This window comes from Cydia strobilella, chromosome 4 (genome assembly GCF_947568885.1).
Source record: "Cydia strobilella chromosome 4, ilCydStro3.1, whole genome shotgun sequence".
Taxonomy (NCBI): domain Eukaryota; kingdom Metazoa; phylum Arthropoda; class Insecta; order Lepidoptera; family Tortricidae; genus Cydia; species Cydia strobilella.
This window is the reverse complement of record NC_086044.1, coordinates 20,139,145-20,161,408: the sequence shown is the minus strand read 5'-3', so window position 1 is coordinate 20,161,408 and position 22,264 is coordinate 20,139,145. Positions and strand designations below refer to the sequence as shown.

The 22,264-nt window shown below is 38.9% G+C and overlaps 2 protein-coding genes across 2 annotated transcripts in view; one reads left to right on the top strand and one right to left on the bottom strand.

The window, feature by feature from the left end:
* Positions 1 to 16,786, top strand: part of LOC134740821 (leucine-rich repeat neuronal protein 1-like) — a 374,276-nt gene extending 357,490 nt beyond the window's left edge. The window contains exons 7-8 of the mRNA XM_063673462.1: positions 12,241 to 13,698; positions 13,777 to 16,786. Coding sequence (XP_063529532.1) covers positions 12,241 to 13,698; positions 13,777 to 14,208 — 1,890 coding nt within the window. The 3' untranslated portion in view covers positions 14,209 to 16,786. The remainder of the gene's footprint in view (positions 1 to 12,240; positions 13,699 to 13,776) is intronic.
* A 2,435-nt stretch (positions 16,787 to 19,221) lies between these two features.
* On the bottom strand, positions 19,222 to 21,974 carry LOC134740796 (translationally-controlled tumor protein homolog). The gene is made up of 3 exons (XM_063673413.1): positions 21,818 to 21,974; positions 21,349 to 21,607; positions 19,222 to 19,618 (listed from the first exon to the last, which is right to left on the bottom strand). Exons 1-3 carry the CDS (start codon positions 21,843 to 21,845, stop codon positions 19,387 to 19,389), a joined length of 519 nt encoding a protein of 172 aa, XP_063529483.1. The 5' UTR covers positions 21,846 to 21,974; the 3' UTR covers positions 19,222 to 19,386.
* Between the last annotated feature and the right edge of the window lie 290 nt (positions 21,975 to 22,264).

Below are 22,264 nucleotides of genomic sequence, written 5' to 3'. Positions count from 1 at the left end.
CTAATCGCGCTTACTGTACGTGAAAAGTAAAGCTTCAACACATTGTACTATATTAAAAGAAAAAGTAAACAGGATTTTCCTGCATACGTAATGCGTTGCGCACGAAATTTTCACATAGAAATAATATAGAAATAAAGGAGTAGCTATCAAACTTTTTACATTAATATTGTAACATCAAATAAATACGTTCGTGTGAGGTTATTTGTATTCTAACAAATATAGATATAATATAGTTATAAAACCTTGTAAAGAAACTCATTGCCATCCTTTGGCATTCATTTATGCAGAATTATGCGGCTGTAGAAACACCGGACGAACAAGGTGTAAGTGTCACATATTTTCTGCATGTAGTGGGCTTTACTTTATCTGGTAGAAAGTGTTATCCAACTTAGTTAGGCTCTTCGTGGGCGACAATAGCCTAGTAGGAGTAGAATATCTGTTTGGAACGCCAATAACGCGTATTGTGGACACAAGTTATTTGGTATTTATTTATATTAAAATTTGAATCAGGCAATAAGGCCCATATTTCAAATACCTTACGTGTGTCATTTCAAGCTCATGAAAATTTAGGATTTGTCTTCGTTGTGCTACCCTTATATGTAGTAATCTAATAACTAAAATTTTGCTTGATATCAAATGCCACCAATCTATCAAAAACTCTATCAATTAGACAAGCACGGCAGGTCCAAATACTAATCGATATTAGTTGTAACATACTGTAGTTCTATTGATACTTAGTATTGATATTTGAGTTACATAAATGTTAAACTGAGTGTATATACATGAAAAACGTTCAAATGTTTAATAACAATAATTACGAGATCCCCCCGAGCAATACTTTAAACCAATAATACTACTTACGAAACATCCACAATGATAATCACATTAGTTACATTAGTATATAGTTCCCCCGTATTATCATAAATGCATATTCATTGAACTTTCCACCCCGCTGTAAAACGTCTAATGGATTTTACACCAAGCGCGCTACTTAATGCTTATGTTGGTCAACTTTACGTTCAACTTTTGACAGTAACAACGTGAATTCTAGGGTAAACTATATTAATTTTGGCCCCTCCGTAATGATTGCTCCCCCAACATTTTAGGCAATAGTGGTAACTTTTCTACAAGGATTGTCCGTGTACACTGTCACAGGGCGGACACGCTATACATCAAAAATCACTTACGTTTCTATGTGTGAACGGCACGTCTGTACACACGGTATGCGTCATTGTGTGAGTAAGTTGCTTAAAAACAGTACTGAGCGGTCGGCAAAAAGTCGCCAATCTGCTGTCGCGGGGCGAGGTAATTCAAATCGGGGCGGGGCGGTGCGTAGCCGTTCTGTATGATAATACTATTACTTATTCTGTGACACTGTTTAAGTTTGCACTCTTGGCAATGACAATGTATGGCTGCGCCGTAATAGGTACTTGACGTAAAACCTGAAGGGCGACTTAGCCATGCGTCGACGTAATCTACAGGCCAAAAAATCTCAATCTTTGGGTAGTTTACTCTGCAATGTTTATATTAATAAATACCAATATCATTCTGACAGCCAATATAATGGTTTCAGTAAGACTATTAGTCATTCTAGAAGCTTAATAAAATAATGATAACATAAAACATCCATTCCAATCCATCCATCCATCCATTATTGCTCGACAACTTATTTGTAATTGTTTAATATCAAATAATCTCTATTTTCTTAGTAGATAGACACGCAATCATATTTGATAGGTACAACAACTGAAGGTACTGCGTATCACTTCTTTTGTTCGTTCGCCTATTTGCCTCTCTATTGCTCAAATATACAAGGGGGATAGAGAGGCAGATAACAAAATTTCGATTCGTGAACATAATAGTTACTTTGCAGTACTGCCAATAACAACAACAAGCCAAATAGTTATAACTAGCGACCCGCCCCGGCTTCGCATAAGTAGTTCAGCTAATTTATACAAAACCTTTACAAATTATACATATAAACCTTCCTCTTGAATCACTATCTACAAAAAAAACCGCATCATAATCCGTTACGTAGATTTAAAGATCTAAGCATACATAGGGACAGACATACAGACAGCGGAAAACGACTTTGTTTTATACTATGTAGTGATAGTTATAGTGATACTGGTCAATAATACTCCCAACCAACTAATGGACAGCTTTCTCTCTTTCTTACCGAACCGTGACTTCAAACAATTTAATTGCTATAAAAGTGAAATATTATGTTGATATTTCTTTTTTTTATTTAATTCAATTAGCAAGTAAATGGAATTCAGTAATAAATTCATCCAGCTAACGCCCGCCCTGTACAGAACCGCAGGAATTCAGGGCATAGCCATTAGGCTCCATCATCTGGTTCACGGATGCAGACTGGTGGAACACGCCGTCGAGTAGGTGGAACAAAGGCCGATTGCAAAATATCGCTTATATATATATAAATATTGGATACAACTTAAGACACATAAACGACTGTTTTATACAGGTTACTATAGGGTTATAAAAAATAAACGCGCGAGTTATCTCTTATTGGTTCGAGTTGGTAGACAAATCCTGCAAACTTCTTTTAAGACCGTTCCATCGGTTTGCCGCCATCACTCACATTTTGCAAGAAATAACGGCAAGGACCATGACCATTTTGTCGATTTTTATTTATTTTAAAAACGTTGCCTTACAATATCGAAATTCGAAAGCGGTAAAATTACTATTTAATTTAAGATTTTTTTTCTTGTTTTTTTGTTTGTTTATATTAGTGTCACATAATAAATAACCGAGTAAAGTTGGATTAAAAGTCCTAGTTAGAGGTTACTTTGGAAATTAATTGTATAGAGCGAAGTGTCATAATTCGTGTATCGGAAGCTTATATAATATACTTAATCAAGAATGTAGTATATTGAAATAAAACTATGAAAACGGATTACGGATTATACCGCGTATTCAATATACGCGATATAATCCGTTTTCATAGATTTATTTCATGAGTAACTATCGCGGTAACTGAAAACAATATTAACTACATATATTTTTTCCACGTCTAAGGATATCAACGTATCTTAGAAAAATATGATCATAGGTATAAGGAGATTTTTCGCCTTCTGGCTCAGGGAACCGCCTTAAACATCGCCTCTTTCTAACTGACACAAATGTCTGAATGACAAAGGGAAGTGTCGGTACAACGCCAAACCATTAGATGACGAGCGTTATATCATGTCATGCGCGATAATACGCATTTGTAGTAACGCGTAAACGCATATGTCAAAATTGCCAATTGAGCTCTTAAGCGCAGAAAAAAACTGAATGGGCTATAAGGGGCGAGCAGGATCGCTGTTACGCGCGTCATTAGAGAAATAGTCCCTTAATAGCAAGGAAGTGAGTTCGAGAAGCACAAACTATGCTTTATGTCAGCTATCAGCTATATTTTTTCAATCTTTAATCGTGTTAGTAATAGACCTGAGCATACCAGCCTACACGCAATTGGGTACTTGACACATAAATTCGCGATAAACCCGATTGTAATACTTGACACATGTTGAATATTATAACAAAATTTAGCTAAATGGATATAAAATGAGCCATCCATTATAAAAAAAAGTGGAATAATAAAGATATGTTAAGATTATAAAAAAGTACAAGGCTCCAACTACTCCTGTCTCAAAAATTAAGTTTTTTTATAACTTCCAAAAAGAAAATGGTAGCATTCGATTCCTTACATTTAATTGAAAAATAAATTGTATGACGGCTATATACATTAACGCAATATATCAGGGTCAAAATAGCAATTTTCTGATCTTCTATAAATTTAGGACAGACTATAGTAATGTGACGTCACATTACAATATCATTTAGTTACAGGCGTTTCAATCGTCGAGTTCGAGCGTCAGGCTAACTTTCATTTCTGACCTTTGTATTATGCCATGAGTCCTATGTAGACATTTAATCTCAGGAAAATCAAGATCGATTGACATTACAAAAACTTTCATGTAGCCAATTGTTTTAGATATCGAAACATACACAACACGCCACTTTACCAATTACGCGCTTGGCAATAAATCTAGATGAATATATCGATAACAATAATGATTTACGAACCGCGCCGAACGAATTACGCGGGCAAACAACCAGGGCAAACCAATGCATTCCTAATTAATTGAATCGGTGTAAAGTATGGATTATATTTATGATGGAGGATAGGATGCAATAATATTTATGACGTGGAAAAACTATCACTAAAAGATACAATAAAACAGAAGTCACAATAAACCTAAAATAATAAGTACCTTGGTAGGCACTTGACCAAGGACTACAGTCTGGCAAAAAAGAGTAGAAATTAAAATTACAGTGTTGCCACTTTTTAATTTATACTCTTTTTTGCCAGACTGTATGTCAATCAAAAGCGGGGAAAAGGCGAGGTTACATGGCATCGGCCTTAGAAAAATATTTTTAAGAATAGTTTTAGTATTCGCAGTGTAGCGCCTGCCTACGGGAGACATTAGGTTTGACAGCTGGTTTAATGTCAAATCGTATAAAAAGTCTCGACACACATTACGCACATTGCCGATACCTATATTATAAGAAACTTTATAAGCACTCAGGACTCAGGGATGCATTGGCATCTGAATATATCTTACAACTTAAATGAAAATTGATACGAAAAACTGAATCAATAACCAATCACCAACCGTTTATCAATCTTTAATTCTTCCCATCCGCCGTAATTCCAAGCCAGACCATTACACCGGCTGCATTCAGCACCGCTACGGACGCGGCCAGATACAGAAATCTGCATAATTATTATGCCCGCTGCCTACTCATTTCGTCCTCTGTTAACGACAAATCAAGCGAAACGCTTAAATATTCAGTTGGCTCGATGGTGCGTGTTTTATACGCGTTGTTGGCAACAGGTCGCCCAAGCTTTTAAGTTATGTGACAAAATTAAAAAGAAAAAGCGCAACCGGCCAGTCTCTCAGACTTTGTCGCTTCAGCTCTCGTGTAACCCAGCTTTATAAATACAAGTGGACAACAATTTACAACGCAAAAGTTGAATGCCGAGCAGAATTTACAATTTAAAGGACACGGTTGCCCCGGCTATGATACTTCCTTCCTAATTTAAATCCGTTATACGTCCCGAAACATAGTTTTAATAAAATTACAATGGTATTCCAAAGCTCGACCCAATTTCGGGGACATTTGTAATTCAGTCGACGGTGGGGAAAGTGGCTGTCTTCGCTGAACGCATTTTTAATCAACAAACCCTTCGAATTTGCGTGCTAATTTGAATAGGGCTGGAGGGTTCCGGCAATCCGGGCCCTTTAACCAGGTGAGAGTTAAGAGGACACAGAGACAAGTTAATAATAAATAGAAACACCTACTTAAAGATAAATTACGTGTAGTTTGGATGGTCACATATTTTTCATATGGTAGTCAACCTTACCATAAGCGGAATAAAATCCGATTACGATACAGCGCTCAAAATAGTATGTTTTTGTAATAAACATTATGATTATTATTGTATAGTGGTGAAGACAAATGTATAACAACCATTCTCCATCTATGTATTTATCAGTAACAAACTTCTGGTGTTATTTTTTTAATTTTTTTATTAAGCTGTTAAGGAATCATGCGCCGCTAGAGACACCTCTATACTCTCTGTCGTCATCTCGTGATTCTACACCTGACACCTGTTTAAGTGGCGTCATCTACATAAATATTAACGTACACTACTTTGTATGGAAATTAACAGTTTTCATTACATACTTGTCTTGGCCGGTGGCTATGCTGGAAGTATTAGGCTATGTTTGTTCAGTTTACTTTTCCCCACTTAACGTGACCCGCCATTAATAATTCGCGATTGAATAATCGTCTGTTGATTAAGAGCCCGCATCCGCCGTACAAATGTTTCCACGTTAATCTGTGGTATTTTCTATAAAAAGGGACCTTATTGTCGATAGCGCTTACGCCATTATAAACGATGCTCCGATATAAATACAATGCCGCGCGACGCTGTGCGTCGTAAGCGCCATCGACAATAACTACAATAAGGTCCCTTTTCATAGAAAATGCCCCATTTTAACATGAGCATTCGCTTCGTTAAAATACTCTCTTAGTATTATCAACAACTGTAATGTTATCAGACATTATTTCGTAAAAATGTACGTAAATGAGAAGGAGTTGCAATCATCAAGATTTAGTAACTAAACTGTCTCACCATATTACCTATTTGTCATATAGGCCATGTAATTTGTGGCCTGGTTACTAGACCCAAAGATAGATATAACTCCGTAATAGATGGATACAGTCTAAGGAAAAAACGTGCCTCGAAAATCAAGAAAATTTGATTCTCGTTCAGAGGGCGCTACTAGTTTTGGCCTACAGTCGTATAGATGGCGTTGACGGTTTCGTTTGTTATTTATCAATTTTAACGCATATCAGTGAAAGAACATGGGTCAAAATCATCAAAATAATTAATGCAAATAAAAAGAATCATTTATCTATATTTAAATACATTTTATCGTATTTTTACAAATCTTCAATTTTAGTTTTAGTGTGTCGACAGATGGCAGTGAATTTACTGGGGTTACAAAATTTACTATGACAGTACCGCTCTAGTTATAAGTTACTCTATGCTAGACCTTTAAGCCAAGTCTCTATATTGCACTGCACTACTATTAAAGTTTTAACAATGTATTTTTAATTTACTTGTAAATTGGTTGAGTTTATATGCTTGGCCGCACTGGCAGGGTCGCCATGTGATGTGGGATGTAAAGATAAACACATCTCAGAAGTATAGGATTAATCTGATATATGATGCCTATGCTATGGTATAGGTACGGTACATGTGAGAGAGTGTGCGTGTCATACATGACGCACACTACGATAGAAACTACTCCATTTAATTAAATAAGACTGCACTACGTCGCCCATATCCCTCAAATGAATTTATAACAATATCTATCAACGTGCGGTATTAATTTCCATTTGAGCTAGCCTGAAGCTAGGTCTCGAGGGAGAGTTTAATTGAAACAAATTATTGGATAGTTTTCCGAACGTGACAAGGGAAATTGAACCTTATTGCCATGACACAGTTGATAACGGTTAAAGTTGAATTTTAAAACATTTTTATAGGGCAATAATAAAAACACTAGTGATAGTGGTAAATACGACATGGATACACGTAATCTGGTTGATTACAATTTTCAGCCAACATCAATTTTATGTATAGAATAGTTCTCAAATTGACCTAATAGTGTAAAACAATTGGGTTAGGTCTAACACAACCCCACCACGGTAACTACTCGGTTTGTATAGAACCTCCTCCTTTTTGGGATTTAATTAAAATTATGCAACGTACATTTCTAAGAATAAGAATGGCTATTATTGCAAAATATAATAATTATGTTTGGTTTGGATGTACCCTTAGTTCATGATCGGTGGAAATCTGATGCCATAAGTAGGTATTTCTTTTTATTTCTCATTCGTACCAAATCCTATTGCTATAAAGCGGCCTGTGCATGAACATCGTAAAACAATAAAGCAGCACACACAAGGAGCATAAGCACTCAATTTATTTCAGCCGTTAGACGTATATTCGTGCCGTCCTTTATTTAAACCGGAACCAGCAAAGCACGCATTTTTGCCGCTCCGGTTAGGGTCACCACACGTATTTGCCTGTCTCGCATTTTAATAGCTAGGTACTTAAGTAATATAATAATAATTCAGCCTATATACGTCCCGCTGCTGGACACAGGCTTACTCTCAAGCGCGAGAGGGCTTGGGATACAGTTCCCACTCTGGCCCAATGTGGATTGGGGACTACACATACACCTTTAAATTTCTTCGCAGATGTGTGTAGGTTTCCTTACGATATTTTCCTTCACCGAAAAGCTAGTGGTAAATATCAAATTCCGTACAAAAGTTCCAAAGAACTCATTGGTACGAGCTAGGATTTGAATCCTCGACCTCCGGGTTGAAAGTCGGACGTCAAATCTACTCAGACATCACCGCTTCCTGGTCCTTAAATACCTTGTTTTAATATCCCAGGGACTAAATTTAATGTCCCAATGCTTCCAATCAGCTAGCCTCTGCCATTATTGTACAAAAGTGGTACGAAAGCAGGATGGTTGAATAGTAAATTCGGCAATCGAATTGATGTTACTGATGTTTGTATAATTTAAATAATTACTGTCTCTCTCGTGTTAATGTTTACCCCGATTGTATTCTCTGCTACTGCTTCAGAGCCCAGGTGCTTCAGTGCGCCAGGTACCTAGTTCTACAGGGCGCCCGAATGACTTAGCTTAGCTTAGCTTTCTGTAATGCCTATTTCCTTCAGTAAGGGGCCCTTAGGCATTACAGAAAGCACTCCTGGTACAAATACAACAGATATCCAGATTACAAACTCACTAACAAAATAAACTTTTTAAACTTTTGGGTTGTGAAATGAAGGAAAAAATTTCCGGTTCCGAATCTCCACGAAAAAATTGAATACTGGCTAACTTTTTTCAAATAACACCGGATTGCGTCCACGCTTCTCAGTTCCGACATGGCAACCCTATCCCGACCGCAATTACAGCATTTGCATATCTCACGCCCTCGACTCTTTACGGCATTTTTGTATGCCTACCCGAAGATAATTTACGCTTTTATGTACAGCCTGTATAATACACCCATGGAAAAGAAGAAAGGGTAAAAACCATTTTGAATATGTATGAGAGCTCCAATTTAGCTCGGTTTTATTCGAATTAAAGAAAATACGTACAGTACTCGCCGTTCCTGTCAATTAAAATTGACTGCGGAAATGTGCTGTTTCCGCCATGTTTTCTTTTATTGGCGCCAAGACTTTATATTTCGTTGGAGCTCGGGAAATGTTGCCAGTAATAAAAGGAGGTAAAAATTGTAACATCGTTTTTAAAACTGGGACAATATTTATCGTTTCCTATACGTTACTGTCTCACAAACGGTTGAGATAGTTCGCGGTGACGGACTTAGCATTATTACCACCATTTAGACGCCCGCATGCTGTAAAAACTTCCAAGAAATTCTCGATGTTACCAGCTTGAAATGTAATTTATTTTACCCAATCCCGCACCGGGCGCCATATCGTGTCAAGCTTAAATAATCTAAGAGGAGTCCTGGCACGTCAATCGCAAGGAAACCTGGACTTTCTAGAATTCTAGGGTTTAAATAAAGTATTTTCTAGAAAAGGTATTTTGGAGAAATTAATTGGTAGAGTCAGTCTAAGCTAACTTTGACTTGAACAGAACAGAACAATGTGAGGGACTGACGTTATAAACGTCATATTTTCATAGAAATTTGTCATTAATAACATTGTCACACTTTATCATTGCAAATTCCAAGCAGAATTAGCTTGACTGTCTCTAGCATGAATCTATATAGTAGGTATAAAACTGAAAGTATAAAGCATGAGTGTTGGGGGGAACTGTCAAAACGGGATAGTCTTATGTATCTTTCAGTAGGAGTAGCAGAGAAAGCGTTATTATTGTTTGTCCTTGTTACAGTCTCACATTTTTTACTCCCCACCGTAAATGTATGGTTTATGGTGGACTACAAATCTACTCGACCAATCATAATATTCGCATTGCGTATGTTTTGTCCCTCACGGGCGCACACGGTAGACCACTTCTATAGGATCCTACCTTCTATGGTCTCTAGCCTTTTTTAGTGTACGAAGTTCTCATAAAGCTAGCAACATTGTGCGTAGCACGTTTCGTTCCGAGTAATAGAGTAGGTGAAAATCGCTTAAGTGCTCAGTCGACGGCAACAAATGTGTTACAGTGTAGCTTGTTAATTAAGATCGGCTTCGTGTGAGTTTCTGGCGTATAAGGCTGCTTTCAGAACGATCTTCATTTACTTAACGCTACAGATTATTTCAGCTGTTTAAGTTAGATACCAACTTAAACGTAAGCTATATATAAGCTATATGCAAATGGATCGGAATTTATTTTTAGTACTTACAGTTGAATTCATGACATAGGTTAATTAATGGAAAATGATCGTCGGTAATGAGAACATTGGAACGTCGGGATCATGGGAAAAAAGCGTAACACTAGATTTTGTAAGGAATTTCACATCACATTCGCTTGTGCCTTTGATAGGGATATAGGAAGGTGTGATTTCCTTGTCCATAGCAGAAGCAGAACATGTCATGCAAAAAGGTAGATGTACCGAATTAATCGAAGGCTGTTATAGCACGTTATCCTCGATCTCTATCAATATAGGTACATATATGTACCTAATCACCCAAGAGTTTAACATATTGCTCGCTCCACACTCGTGCGCGAATCGCGGCGCGAAGCCGCGAACGCGAGTGTGGAGCGGGCGTCGCAGATCTGCGAAATCGACTCCACACTCGCGTTCGCGGCGTCGCGCCGTGATTCGCGCATGAGTGTGGAGGACCCTTATCGTGTGTGGCAACCGTTACAGTTTCCAACCTCTAGCGCACATCTACCATAACCCCGTCGGGCTTACCAACATTGTAGCACAAAGTATGAATAGGCAGCCATATCTGCTTTACTGCTCCGCTAATGCATCCGCTCGTAAAATAACTTCCATTTTACATTGTAAGCAAAATTTTTACACCTTCATACTAAACATTGGTGATAATGGTGATTCTTTACAAACATGTAACGCTTTATATTTACGTAAGTTAAATACTGCATTGGAAGTGGCAGCAGGTAGGTAAGTACTGGTTGTGACAGCTACATATCATTCAATTTCAGTCAATGAGCAGCTTGTTTAAGACATAGGTATGGGTGATAGCATCATAGCACTTTTCGCGATCAGCGGACAATAATGTGTCGAACCCTTTAAATCATAATATCTATCTACCTATAACATATTTTATTAAACATGATATTGCCCGCAAGTGTTTTATCGAGCTTAGTCAGCCTAAAGCTTGCTCAACGACGCCGTAGAGCGCCAAAATCACTCGCGTTCGGACCGGCCCAGTTATTGGATTTTAGCGGAAATTTCACCGGCCCCGTTCCAAAACGAACAACGCACCTTGCTGTTTGCGAATAACCCTGCATATCGTATTTTAAGTCTGATTTGCACCGGCCGGCGCACCCACTCGTTAAATGGGACAACAGATACGCGGAAATGGAATGCAAAACGTTGCACAATCGTGACTATTTCGAATTTACGCGTTCGCGGATTCAAATTTTGAAATTGAAAATAGAAATTAATCGCCCGGATGGTTTTAAATCAATCAAACCGACGAATAACGCAATACGCGTTCCGTTTTTTTATTTTGCGTGATAAAACGCAACGAGTCGATTGAAATTGTTTGTCCAATAAAGTGTAATGAATGAAATAATGCCCTTTAAAAGTGTATCTCTCATTGATATAATCAGAAAGGTATCTAAAAACACCTGCGACTACAAAGAGACTTTTAAATTGAAAGTAGGTACAATCGAATTCTACGAGTAGGTAGGCTCCACGATAGTTCGGCAGATATTTTCGTTAGTTTCATTTGGAGGATAATAGACTGGCAAAACTCCCCGTTCAACGAAACACTCCCAACTCCCCAAGAAGACGAGTACGTAATAAGACGAGATATTTTGTTCCAATAATTGAGTTAGTTGGTTGCAAGCAGCGAACAACTTGGGACTATCTATCTCGAATACCCAATCCAATTGTCATCCAGGCGGGCGGAGCCGCGAGTCCGCCGGCTCCGAGAGCTAATAAACTTATTTACTTATCCGCTCTTTTGAGAGATTCGGTGCAGCGTCAGTCAGCAATCAAGGCGTAACAGAATTTAAAGTCTACGTTGTAATTCTAGAAGCGAATCCGCTCCACTCAGGATCTCGCTGCTAATTGTTGAAAAGAGGAAAAGTAATAAAAGTGCTAGTCTTTGAAGCAAAGACGCTGCCCCGAGCGCCTCGCCGGAGCGCATTTTAATAAATTAAAACTGCAAAATTCCCATTCCAATATCATTTTATTTCCCTTTTTGCGAAGCTGCTGGAACTCGCTCCCCTTACACTGATTCAGTTTAATTTATCACGGGCGAGGCAATCAATTTTATGTATTACTTTATTATTATTAAACAAAACATTTAATTCACAAACGGGCCCGGGTAATTCCGGGCTACATCAAAGGTTGTCTTGATGAAAGCGTTCTATTTGGACAGTCGATGAAACGTTTTGGGCTTTATGTTTCGTCTTAATTTAAGGAACCTTTTTGTTGGGGTCTTAAAACATTTCTAACTGCATTTTATTTTGTTTCCAGGTGGTGCTTATATCCTTGGAACTGCTAGCGTGGCGCAGCGGGGCGGCGGCGCTGGCGAACTGCCCGAGCGGCTGCAGCTGCAACGATGATACCCTAGTGGTGGTTTGCGAGGAGAGCCGCCTGGACGTGCTGCCCATCGCGCTCAACCCCTCCATCCAGCGTCTCATCATCCGCAACAACAAAATCAAAACCATCGACAGCTCCATGCAGTTCTACGCAGAACTGCAACACCTCGACCTCTCCCAGAATCACCTTGTTAACATTCCCACTAAAAGCTTTGCCTACCAACGGAAATTACAAGAGCTCCATTTGAACCATAACAAGATATCATCAGTAACTAACACGACATTCCAAGGCTTGAATGCGCTGACAGTCCTCAACTTAAAACGAAATTTCCTCGAGGAGCTGACGAACGGTGTGTTTTCGACTTTGCCAAGATTAGAGGAACTGAACCTTGGTCAGAATCGGATATCGAGGATCGAACCAAAAGCATTCGCTGGACTCACAGCTCTGAGGATCCTGTACTTGGATGATAATCAGTTGAGTTCTGTGCCTACGATGTCCTTTAGTCTCTTGGGAAGCCTGGCTGAACTTCACGTGGGACTCAACGCTTTCTCTTACCTGCCCGACGACACCTTCGCGGGTCTAAACCGCCTGGCTGTGCTCGACTTGAATGGAGCCGGACTCTTTAATATAAGCGAGAACGCATTCAGAGGCCTTCCAGGTCTTAGAAGTTTGAATCTCTTCGGGAATAGACTAAGCGTAGTACCCACGCAGCAACTAGGTGGACTTACGAGATTGGAAGATCTGTACATAGGCCAGAATGATTTCGTAGCGTTAGAAAGCCACTCATTCAAAGGCTTGAAAAATCTGAAACTCTTAGATATTACTGGTGCTGCCCAGTTGGAGAGAGTCGAGAAAGGAGCTTTGGAGGACAACATAAACTTGGAAACTATCGTACTGGCCAATAACAAGAAACTATCAGTGATAGAAGAAGGTACTTTACTCGGCTTGCCTAAGCTGAAACATGTTACGCTTAGAGACAACGCCATTGTTACGATCAGTGAAACTGTGTTCGTCGGAAAAGAGCTGAGACAGCTGGACATCACCGACAATCCTATTGCCTGCGACTGCCAACTTCTTTGGCTGCATGAATTATTGAACGAGAAGAGTAACTTCACTCAAATCCAATGCGCGGAGCCACTGCATTTGAAGGACAAGTACTTGCGTACTATAACCGCAGACGGTTTGGGCTGCGCCGTTCACGACACGCGGCAGCAAACCATTATATGCGTCGTAGTAGTCGCCTGCGTGGCTACCCTAGCATCGCTCGTGCTCGTGCTGTATCGGTACCGCAAGAGCATGCACGAGAAGCTCAAGGACTACAAGTGGAACAAGCGCGCGATGCGCAAAGACTTGGAATACCACAAGCCCATCTCCACCGAAGAAGACTGCATCGTGCGCGGCATCCACCCCGCGCAGTACCCCGCGCCGCACGCGGCCGGCCTGCGGCCGATCCCGGTGACGGAACTGTAGCTAGAGCTTTACGCCTCCCCCAGCGTGTTCTTCATGTCGGGCCCGCAGCAGGGCTCGGCGCGGCGCGCGCGGGGAGGCGGCGGCGGCGGCACGCTGCCCGCCGACGGCTTCACGTACATCGGCGGCGACCGCCCGCCCCCGCCCCCGCTCACGCTCAACAACGGCGCGCCCGCGCTGCTCAACAACGGCTCGCTGCGCTCGTTGCCCGACAAGAAGAACAACCGCAACGGCTTCGTGTGCCACGAGAACTTCCCGCGCGCGGACCGCTACTCTCGCAAGCAGGAGAACGGGTACATTCGCAACTCGGAAACCATTATCGGCTTCCCGCGAACGCGCGACTATGACGACTACAGCGAGCCCGAGTACTCGGTGATCGCGGAGGCCGCACGCGACTATCGCTCGTGCGCGCACTCCAACACCTTCAACTGTTGAGCCCGGGAGGCGTGAACTTTCAATCGTTTGTGATCTTGTAATTCTAGCAATAAATCTTCATTCCATTAAGTTTTTCTATGGAGGACCTTGTGATGGGATGGGACTTAGTGTAGCGGTTAGTGACGTTTAGAACTTCGGGATCGGTGTACGTGCGACCAGTGAGGACTATGTATCGTATTCGGTTTAAGAGAGTACATTATTTGTAAATTATAAATTTAAGTAGCAATGGATCTATTTTTCAATGGGTCGGAGGGGGCGGTTGGAAGTGAAACTTTCATGAAGACGCCCGTCTGTGAAGACTAGTCGCGTGCGGCGTGCGCCGCTCACGCCGCTGCCACGTAAGGTCGCCTTTATACTTTTAAGTTTTGCTTATACGAATTGGAAACGCAACTGAATGAGAAGCTAATATATATTGTTATCTCATCCTAGCACATACAGAACTTGCATTCCTACTTACGCGAATAAAACTTACAAGTACAAAGGCGGGGTAAATCATCATCATCTATGTGATTCGTAAGTACCTACCCTACTGATGGGTAGGAGGTACTTTGTATTTGTTTTGTACAAAAACCATTCCATAAGTCTTTTTAATGTCTAATTTTTTTATTTATAACGAATAAATTAAGTGTGCGTTAAATAATACACCAATATGAATGATAGGTAACCTATTATAGGATTAATAAATGTAAATATATTTATATTATATTGAGATATTTATAAAATTTAATACGATCTTATTCTTCTTAAATTTTCATAAAATTATTTCTATGTTTCACTTACATTAGTATGACTAGTTTGTTTGCTATGGACTGGTATCGTATTTCCTCCTCGTCAACTATTGTTAATACACTGTATTTCATATTAGGTACGGCAGCACCCACTTCTTACCTGTATGTCTCACTTTTCGCTCAAATCTCACAAACGCCCATCTGACCTACTTAAGTTTCAGTGAAATTGTAGATGTCGTAAAATGGGGTGATTTAGAAATGACGGGGCTAAAATGGCTCTCTTCTTCTCTTCTTTGCACTTCAGGGTCACCTCATTCTGCTATACACGTTTTCATGTTGCAACGATTATTTGTTACTGTTTTAATTTAAGTTTGCATAACTTTCAGTCATTGCCATTACAATTCATTGTGTTATAATAAAATATGTAATATTTAAGAGATGTTGATATTTAAATCAGCTACAATAAGTGTGCTACTGAAAGCAATACATAATATTAAAACTGTTATAGATATATTTCACAAACTTGTAAAGGCTATTATCAATAAATGGAGAATTTACAAACGAAATACCTACCCAATAAAAAGATATGAGAAATTCCAATGCCCGTCCCTTTATTTCTTTCGTTTAAAGTTAAAGAGAGCGAATAAGTAATCTCGACGAGAATACTCACGAATAAAAATAATAATAATAATTCTTACGAGAATGAAATAGCCATCATGTTATAAAGGCTAAATGTTCCGATATAAAACGTTAAAAGTTTTTTATTTATTAATACTAGCCTTACCATAGTCTGATAATTTTATAGCACTTAGAAATGTTCTGTTATACCAATGCGCTAGATGCCCTGCCACGTTATATCGGACATTTTTATATTACGCAAGTAATAACTTCACTTGTTTGAACGTAGGTACAATGTATGTAGTTCGGAAAATTCCTTTCAATATTCGCAATGTAATTTACGCAGCGTCTAAGAAGTTCGAATATCGAACGATTTTTTGCTGTTCGAATTTCGAAATTCAGTTGTAGTCTGTTGGGAGCTGAAATTCGTGGAATTCCGAATGCTGAATGAATACGAGTACACTTTGCATAAGTTACCCAATAACGTGAATATTTTTTGCGTAAATTGGAATAACATCAGTTCTAGAAACTTGAGCAAACATGAATGATGAAAACCGTTATACGAAAAATATGTTTTAACCCAGTTCAACGAACGAAACGAATGTTTTCTGCGTAATAATATAAAATTAAAAGAAAAATGTTTATTATTTTACTTCTGGGTCACTAAAAAGTAACGCGAGTCACGATCTCATTGCTTGTTTTTTAATAATGAAACAAAACAGATGTAGGCATTAGGGTAAAAAAGTAACCCTTATACCTATAGCTTAGTAGCAATTAGCACTAAAATACCTATGTATCTTGAATGAAAGGCTGATTACAATAAACTGGTAATTCGCGTTACTCTTGCTGCGACCCAGAAGTGTCTTGGTTTTCAATACAGTTTGCTTATATTCTACTGATCATTTGAACTTCTTTTCTACTCCAAAAATACATGTACTTAACTTTAAAAACTTTCCTCTAACTAAACGTTGAAACTTGATCTTATGGTGGCGTATGTTCATACTTCATGTAAATATGGGGAATATAAAGACTAAGAGATGTGGGCATGCGTTCGTGCCTCGTGGATGCCTAAAGATGTATACAACTAAATGAATACATATGAAAAATTGTGATTAGTGTACATAACATTATCTACACGACGTTGTAATAGAATCATCGGCCATTTTCTGTATTTTATTGTAGTTATTACCTACATACAAACTCGATAAATATAACATACCTCAAATTTACAATTGTGTTTTCTTTACTGTACGCCCGTTCACTCTAGCTACAGCTAGCAAGAAGTCGTTATCCTACCTATATATGTGATAATAAGGTTCATAAGTTACAATCAGCTGATTCATTGATAAACTACACGGAGAGAAGATGCCTCTTGATATTCCTATTTTTACAATTTAACATTTATCCAAATTTGTCAAGAAACTTACTGTCCGCGCGCGAATTCCGTGCAAGGCTGAGGAATGTTAGGAATGTTGGGCGTCATGATAGAGTAGTGTCATTTTGTACGTACAGGCACGGCGCACACCCTCCGACTTCCTCGACCTCCGAATGTACGGAATTGGCTCGCGGACAGTACAGTCGCCATCAGATATATCGGAGCGGCCAAGGTGCTCACAAATATCTGAACACGCCTCTATGAGGGCTATCGTTTTTTTGCACACCAGTTGGCGCCTCTGTTGATGGTGGTCCAAAAGACTAAAGAACAGCTGTCAGTCATTGAAGTGACAAGTGACATTTGACATTTCGAACTATGGAAAAGACCACCATCTACACTAGCGCCCCTAGCGGCGAATTCATACGCGTTAGCCCTCATTGTCAAGGCGCTAGGTGCGTGTTCAGATATTTTTGAGCACCTCGGCTGCTCCGATATATCTGATGGCGACTGTACATACGAGCATCTCGTTCAATGTTTCTATTACTATTACACATACGAGTATAACATTGTTACGGTCTAGGTACCTATGAGAACTACCACTTTATTCGAAGTTAAATTATACCAATCCAGCACAAAAAATCAAGTCAGTGTCAGTGTAGTGCACGTAAAAGATAGGTTAGGTTAAAGTTAGGTTTTCCCGAGGGGCTACAGTATGGGGTTCTTCAAAAAAGGAGTGTACAGGTTTTTAATGGGTCGGCAACGCGCGTGTTATATCTCTGGTGTTTCATGCGTCCATAGGCTACGGTAACCGCTTACCATCAGGCGGGCCGTATGCTTGATTGCCACCGACGTGGTATAAAAAAAATGTCACCGATCCCTTTATAAAATTTTTCTCCTGCTGTAAAATATCGAAGTCGTATCGTGCAACAAGAAATGAGGGCTAACGCGTATGAATTCGCCGCTAGGGGCGCTAGTGTAGATGGTGGTCTTTTCGAAAACTATTGTTCAAAATGTCAAATGTCACTTCAATGACTGACAGCTGTTCTTTAGTCTTTTGGAACACCATCAACAGAGGCGCTAACTGGTGAGCAAAAAAACGATAGCCCTCATTGTAGAAAATTATTGAGGGCGCCACTTCCTACGTAACTGTCACGTAAAATGCTTAAACATGGCAACAATTTAGTATGGAATTTTCTTAGTTCTATTTTATTTTATTTTGTACTATTTTATGTATGTCGCACTAAACTGTAGCTCTATCAATATCCATCAATTTCGACAGTTATCTTGTGAGAAGGCGCACAAGTTTTATTTACATGATGGAGTGAACCGTGAAAGAAAGGCGCACAGGCAGTTAATAAGTTTGCCGCTAGATGGCAGTTAAGTCAAAACTAAACCACAGAATTATAGACCATAGATATAGAAATTTTCTAGTAGTAAAGATCAAAAGGCTATGCTCGCCCCCTTCTCGTAGGGTGGCTAGTTTTAACTTAACTGCCATCTAGCGACAAACTTATTAACTGCCTGTAGAAATGCCCTTCTTCCATTCCTTTTTTTTTTCCTAGGATTAGAAGGAACTGCAATAGCATAAAGCAATAATAAAGCATGAGGTTCTACATAAAGGAATGCGACAAAATTTTAAGTCGATACGAAATTATCGCGCTAGTTGAAAGTTTTTCTTTCTCCGCATAGATAGACAAATACTTTCTAATCCTAAAAAACACAGCATAATAGGGGATATTACTGCAATGTTCTGCCACCAGAGTGCAGCACTAGCCTTTTTAGTAAGCCATAGAGTAACTTATACATACTGTACCTTTAACTTTGTTTACAGAGGACCCACCGGGAAAAGCCAATCCGAAACCTCGCTATTCGCCTCTTTATCGCTCGAATATGCAAGAGTGACAGAGATGTTAGATAACGAAGTCTCGATTTTCTTGCCTCGCGATAGACCCTCAGATTGTGGTAGTGGCGCCACCTACGCAGAGTTTCGCGTAATATTCCCTATTATGGTAGATTATCACGCATCCTTTCGCATGTGTTAAGGGCTTATTACACTTTGCTAAATTTAGTGACCAACAAGAGGGACGCCGCTATACGTGAGACGCGATAAGAGATACATCCTATCGCTTCTCACGTATAGCGGCGTCCCTCTTGTTAGTCACTAAATTAGGATAGTGTAATAAGCTTTATAGACTTAGCTTAGACCCCAACGACTACAGTTTTTCAATTTCTGAGCGCGTCTTTAGCAGTCAAGGTGTTGCTATGAGTATGTAGAAATAAAAGGATTACAAATGCTGTCATTAATTTATTTAAGTTATGTAACATTTGATAACGTTACAAAATTGTTCAGCCTTGTGATGGGAGAAGCCGGGTCCAGCGGACATGGTTTGTAAATAAATACAAAAATGAGTTAGGCGATGTGTGGAATATTATGAGTATACAGAACACTTATGCTGCTTAGAACTTCTCTTCTTCTAGACCATGCTTGAAGAACATCATGATTGGCACTTGCTGGCCATCAATGTCTCTGTACTCGCACATGGCCACCATACCGTCGCAGTCCATGGACTCGCCGGTGAAGAACTGTAGTTCCTTAAACCTGCCGAGGATGTCCTTCATAACTTTGTTCATGTTGGTCTTAAACACCTCTACTTGGTCGGGCGCCTTCTCATTTAGTTTTTCAACTAATCTGTAATGAGAAGTCTTGTGTTAAAATTGAGTTGCAGGATAACACGGGGATTCGTGGATTTTATTCATTGACTTTTCTTACTTTAGTGCTTGGTAATGTGGGCCTTGTGGCCTGATCCAAATTAAAATTAATAACTACAGATTTTGTTAACTCCAATTATGAACACAAACATATTTAAAATGATTGCCCATAGATAGAAGTTGCTGTTATAGCATCATATGCTCCTCAGGAAGGCACTGCAATCCAACCTCTGGTATTAGATGATGCCTGTCTTTTATAATAGGGATGATGACACGTTGAATTTAATAACAAAATCTAGTAACATAGATAGCAAATACGCAATTTATCACAATAATGTAGTATGACTTTCAATAATTATGTCAAACAATAGAGACCCTAAAATAATATTGGAAATATTACAAAAATACAGGAATAATTAATGTCATTACTGGGTCTAACGCTATTAAATTTAATTATTTTACCTTTTTTCTGACGTTTCAACTAGGTTGCACTAGCTGTGGTCACGGAAGTTGTAGCTGTGTAGCTGTGGTCTTCCGTGACCACAGCTAGCGCAACCTAGTTAATGAATAGTGTTAGTGAATGTTAGGGATGAATGTTGATGGACGGAGAGCGAATGGTAGACCCAAAAAGCTATGGATGGATTGTGTGAAAGAGGATATAAGAAAGAAAGGAGTGAGTGCTGAGGTGACGAAAGATAGAGGAGAATGGAAGAGAATAACATATTGTGCCGACCCCACATAACGTGGAATAAGGGCCAGAAGAAGACAGAGCTAGTGCAACCTAGTTGAAACGTCGGAAAACAGGTAAAATTATTAAATTTAATCGCATTAGACCCGGTAATGACATTAATTATGTTTGTAAGTGACATTTCATGCTTCAATTACAAGTATATAATGCTAGGCCTACTTGAATCAGTGATAAAATTGTATACTGTTTGCAGACCATAAGTAAGTAATCCACAATTAGGGAACAAATAAAAAAAAAAAAAAAAAAAAAAAACAAATCACATTATTTTATTGAATATTTTTTGATTTTTCCAACAAATCCAAACCAAATCCAACCTAGAGTTGTGCCGTTCCCGGTAACATTACCCATGGGGAATGTTACCGAGCGAGAAATTTCCCCATACAAAATGGGGAATGTTACCGGGAACAGCACAACTCTTTCCAACCTCACTTAAACCAATATAATGAATGTTAGGACAATCTATGGCTAAGCTAACTAATGGGCACCCATTAGGTTGTTTTCTATTCAACCCTGAGATACTTCAAATAGTTCAGAACAAAAACTAATTCTGTGTATGTACAGATTAACCTTTAACTTGACTGATAAAGTCGTCATCTTGACCTTCAATATTACCACAACAAAGATAAGCTCACAGCTTCTTTATTGAATCAAAAATTGTTTGAAAACTAACCTTAAATATGACAAAAGAAGAGTTCATTCCTTCATCTTAAAGACATCTGACAGTTTAGTGGCAGTAAAGCTATTGTTAGAGTTGATTTGTGACTAACGGCTATAATAATAGCTAACAAACTGCATCTGCAGTTGCCATTACACATGTTAAGTGTTGCAAAATGCAAATCACCAACTTCCAGATCTTAAGTTAAAAATTCAGTACATGTAAATATTACTGATAAAAAAAACAAAGCATTTTAGCCCAAACCTCAATCGGGTTTCTTCACAGTGCAATTATCACAATTACTCACTTTTTCATGTAGTCCTTAAGGTACAGTGTGTAAGACTTTTTGTCACCGAAGGCGTATGTCTCCACAAGCCTGTGGTTGAGAACTATGTCTAATCCAGTCTCCACGGCAGAGTCTGTGCCCTCATCAGCCTCCTCAGCCGAGGGGTTGAAACCCTCGATCTGGATATCGCCCTGGGTTCTCTGCACAAGTTTAGCGGTCACTTCGTAAAGTACTTCATCGACCAGCTTCATTCTGTATGTGTCCGAGAACATCTCGTCACCTGAAAAGTACAATTACAACCTGTTATTTCCATTTCAAAACCTGGAGAAGCCATCTGGATTGTCGATGTGGCATAAAATATCCAAAATTGATGATGAGACATTACTGTCACGGGCACAACGAAATGTCAAAGTAACCGATATCAATATTACACATATTTAATAAAATATTCACAAATAACACTTCAGTATAACAAGACAAACGTAATTACCAGTAATAATATCTTTATAGATTCTCATTTTGATGGATTAAGGGCGATATAAATAATAAAAACCGAAACTACGGCCTCTAGCCCCAAGAACTAAACCGGAAAGGGCTTTAAAGAAAGAAGGGGATATTGAAATGTTGCTAGAAGCGTAACAAAATTTAAGCTGAAAACGCTTCAAGTAATCTTGGCGGTCAAGTTTAAATTTTGTGTTTATTGACAATAATAAAATATTTAATTTAATTAAAGAACAGGTTTTGTTTCATTTTGAAAATAAATAAAATCTGTGATTTATTTTAGATATATAATATAGTTTGACAAAGGACTGTCTCATTTCAAACATAGACAGATATAATCATACTATCTTTGTCTTACACTAGTACTAGCACTCAAAAGAAAAGGATGAGTATAGTTTTTTTGTTCGTATTTACTGCCAAATTGGTTTGACCAACT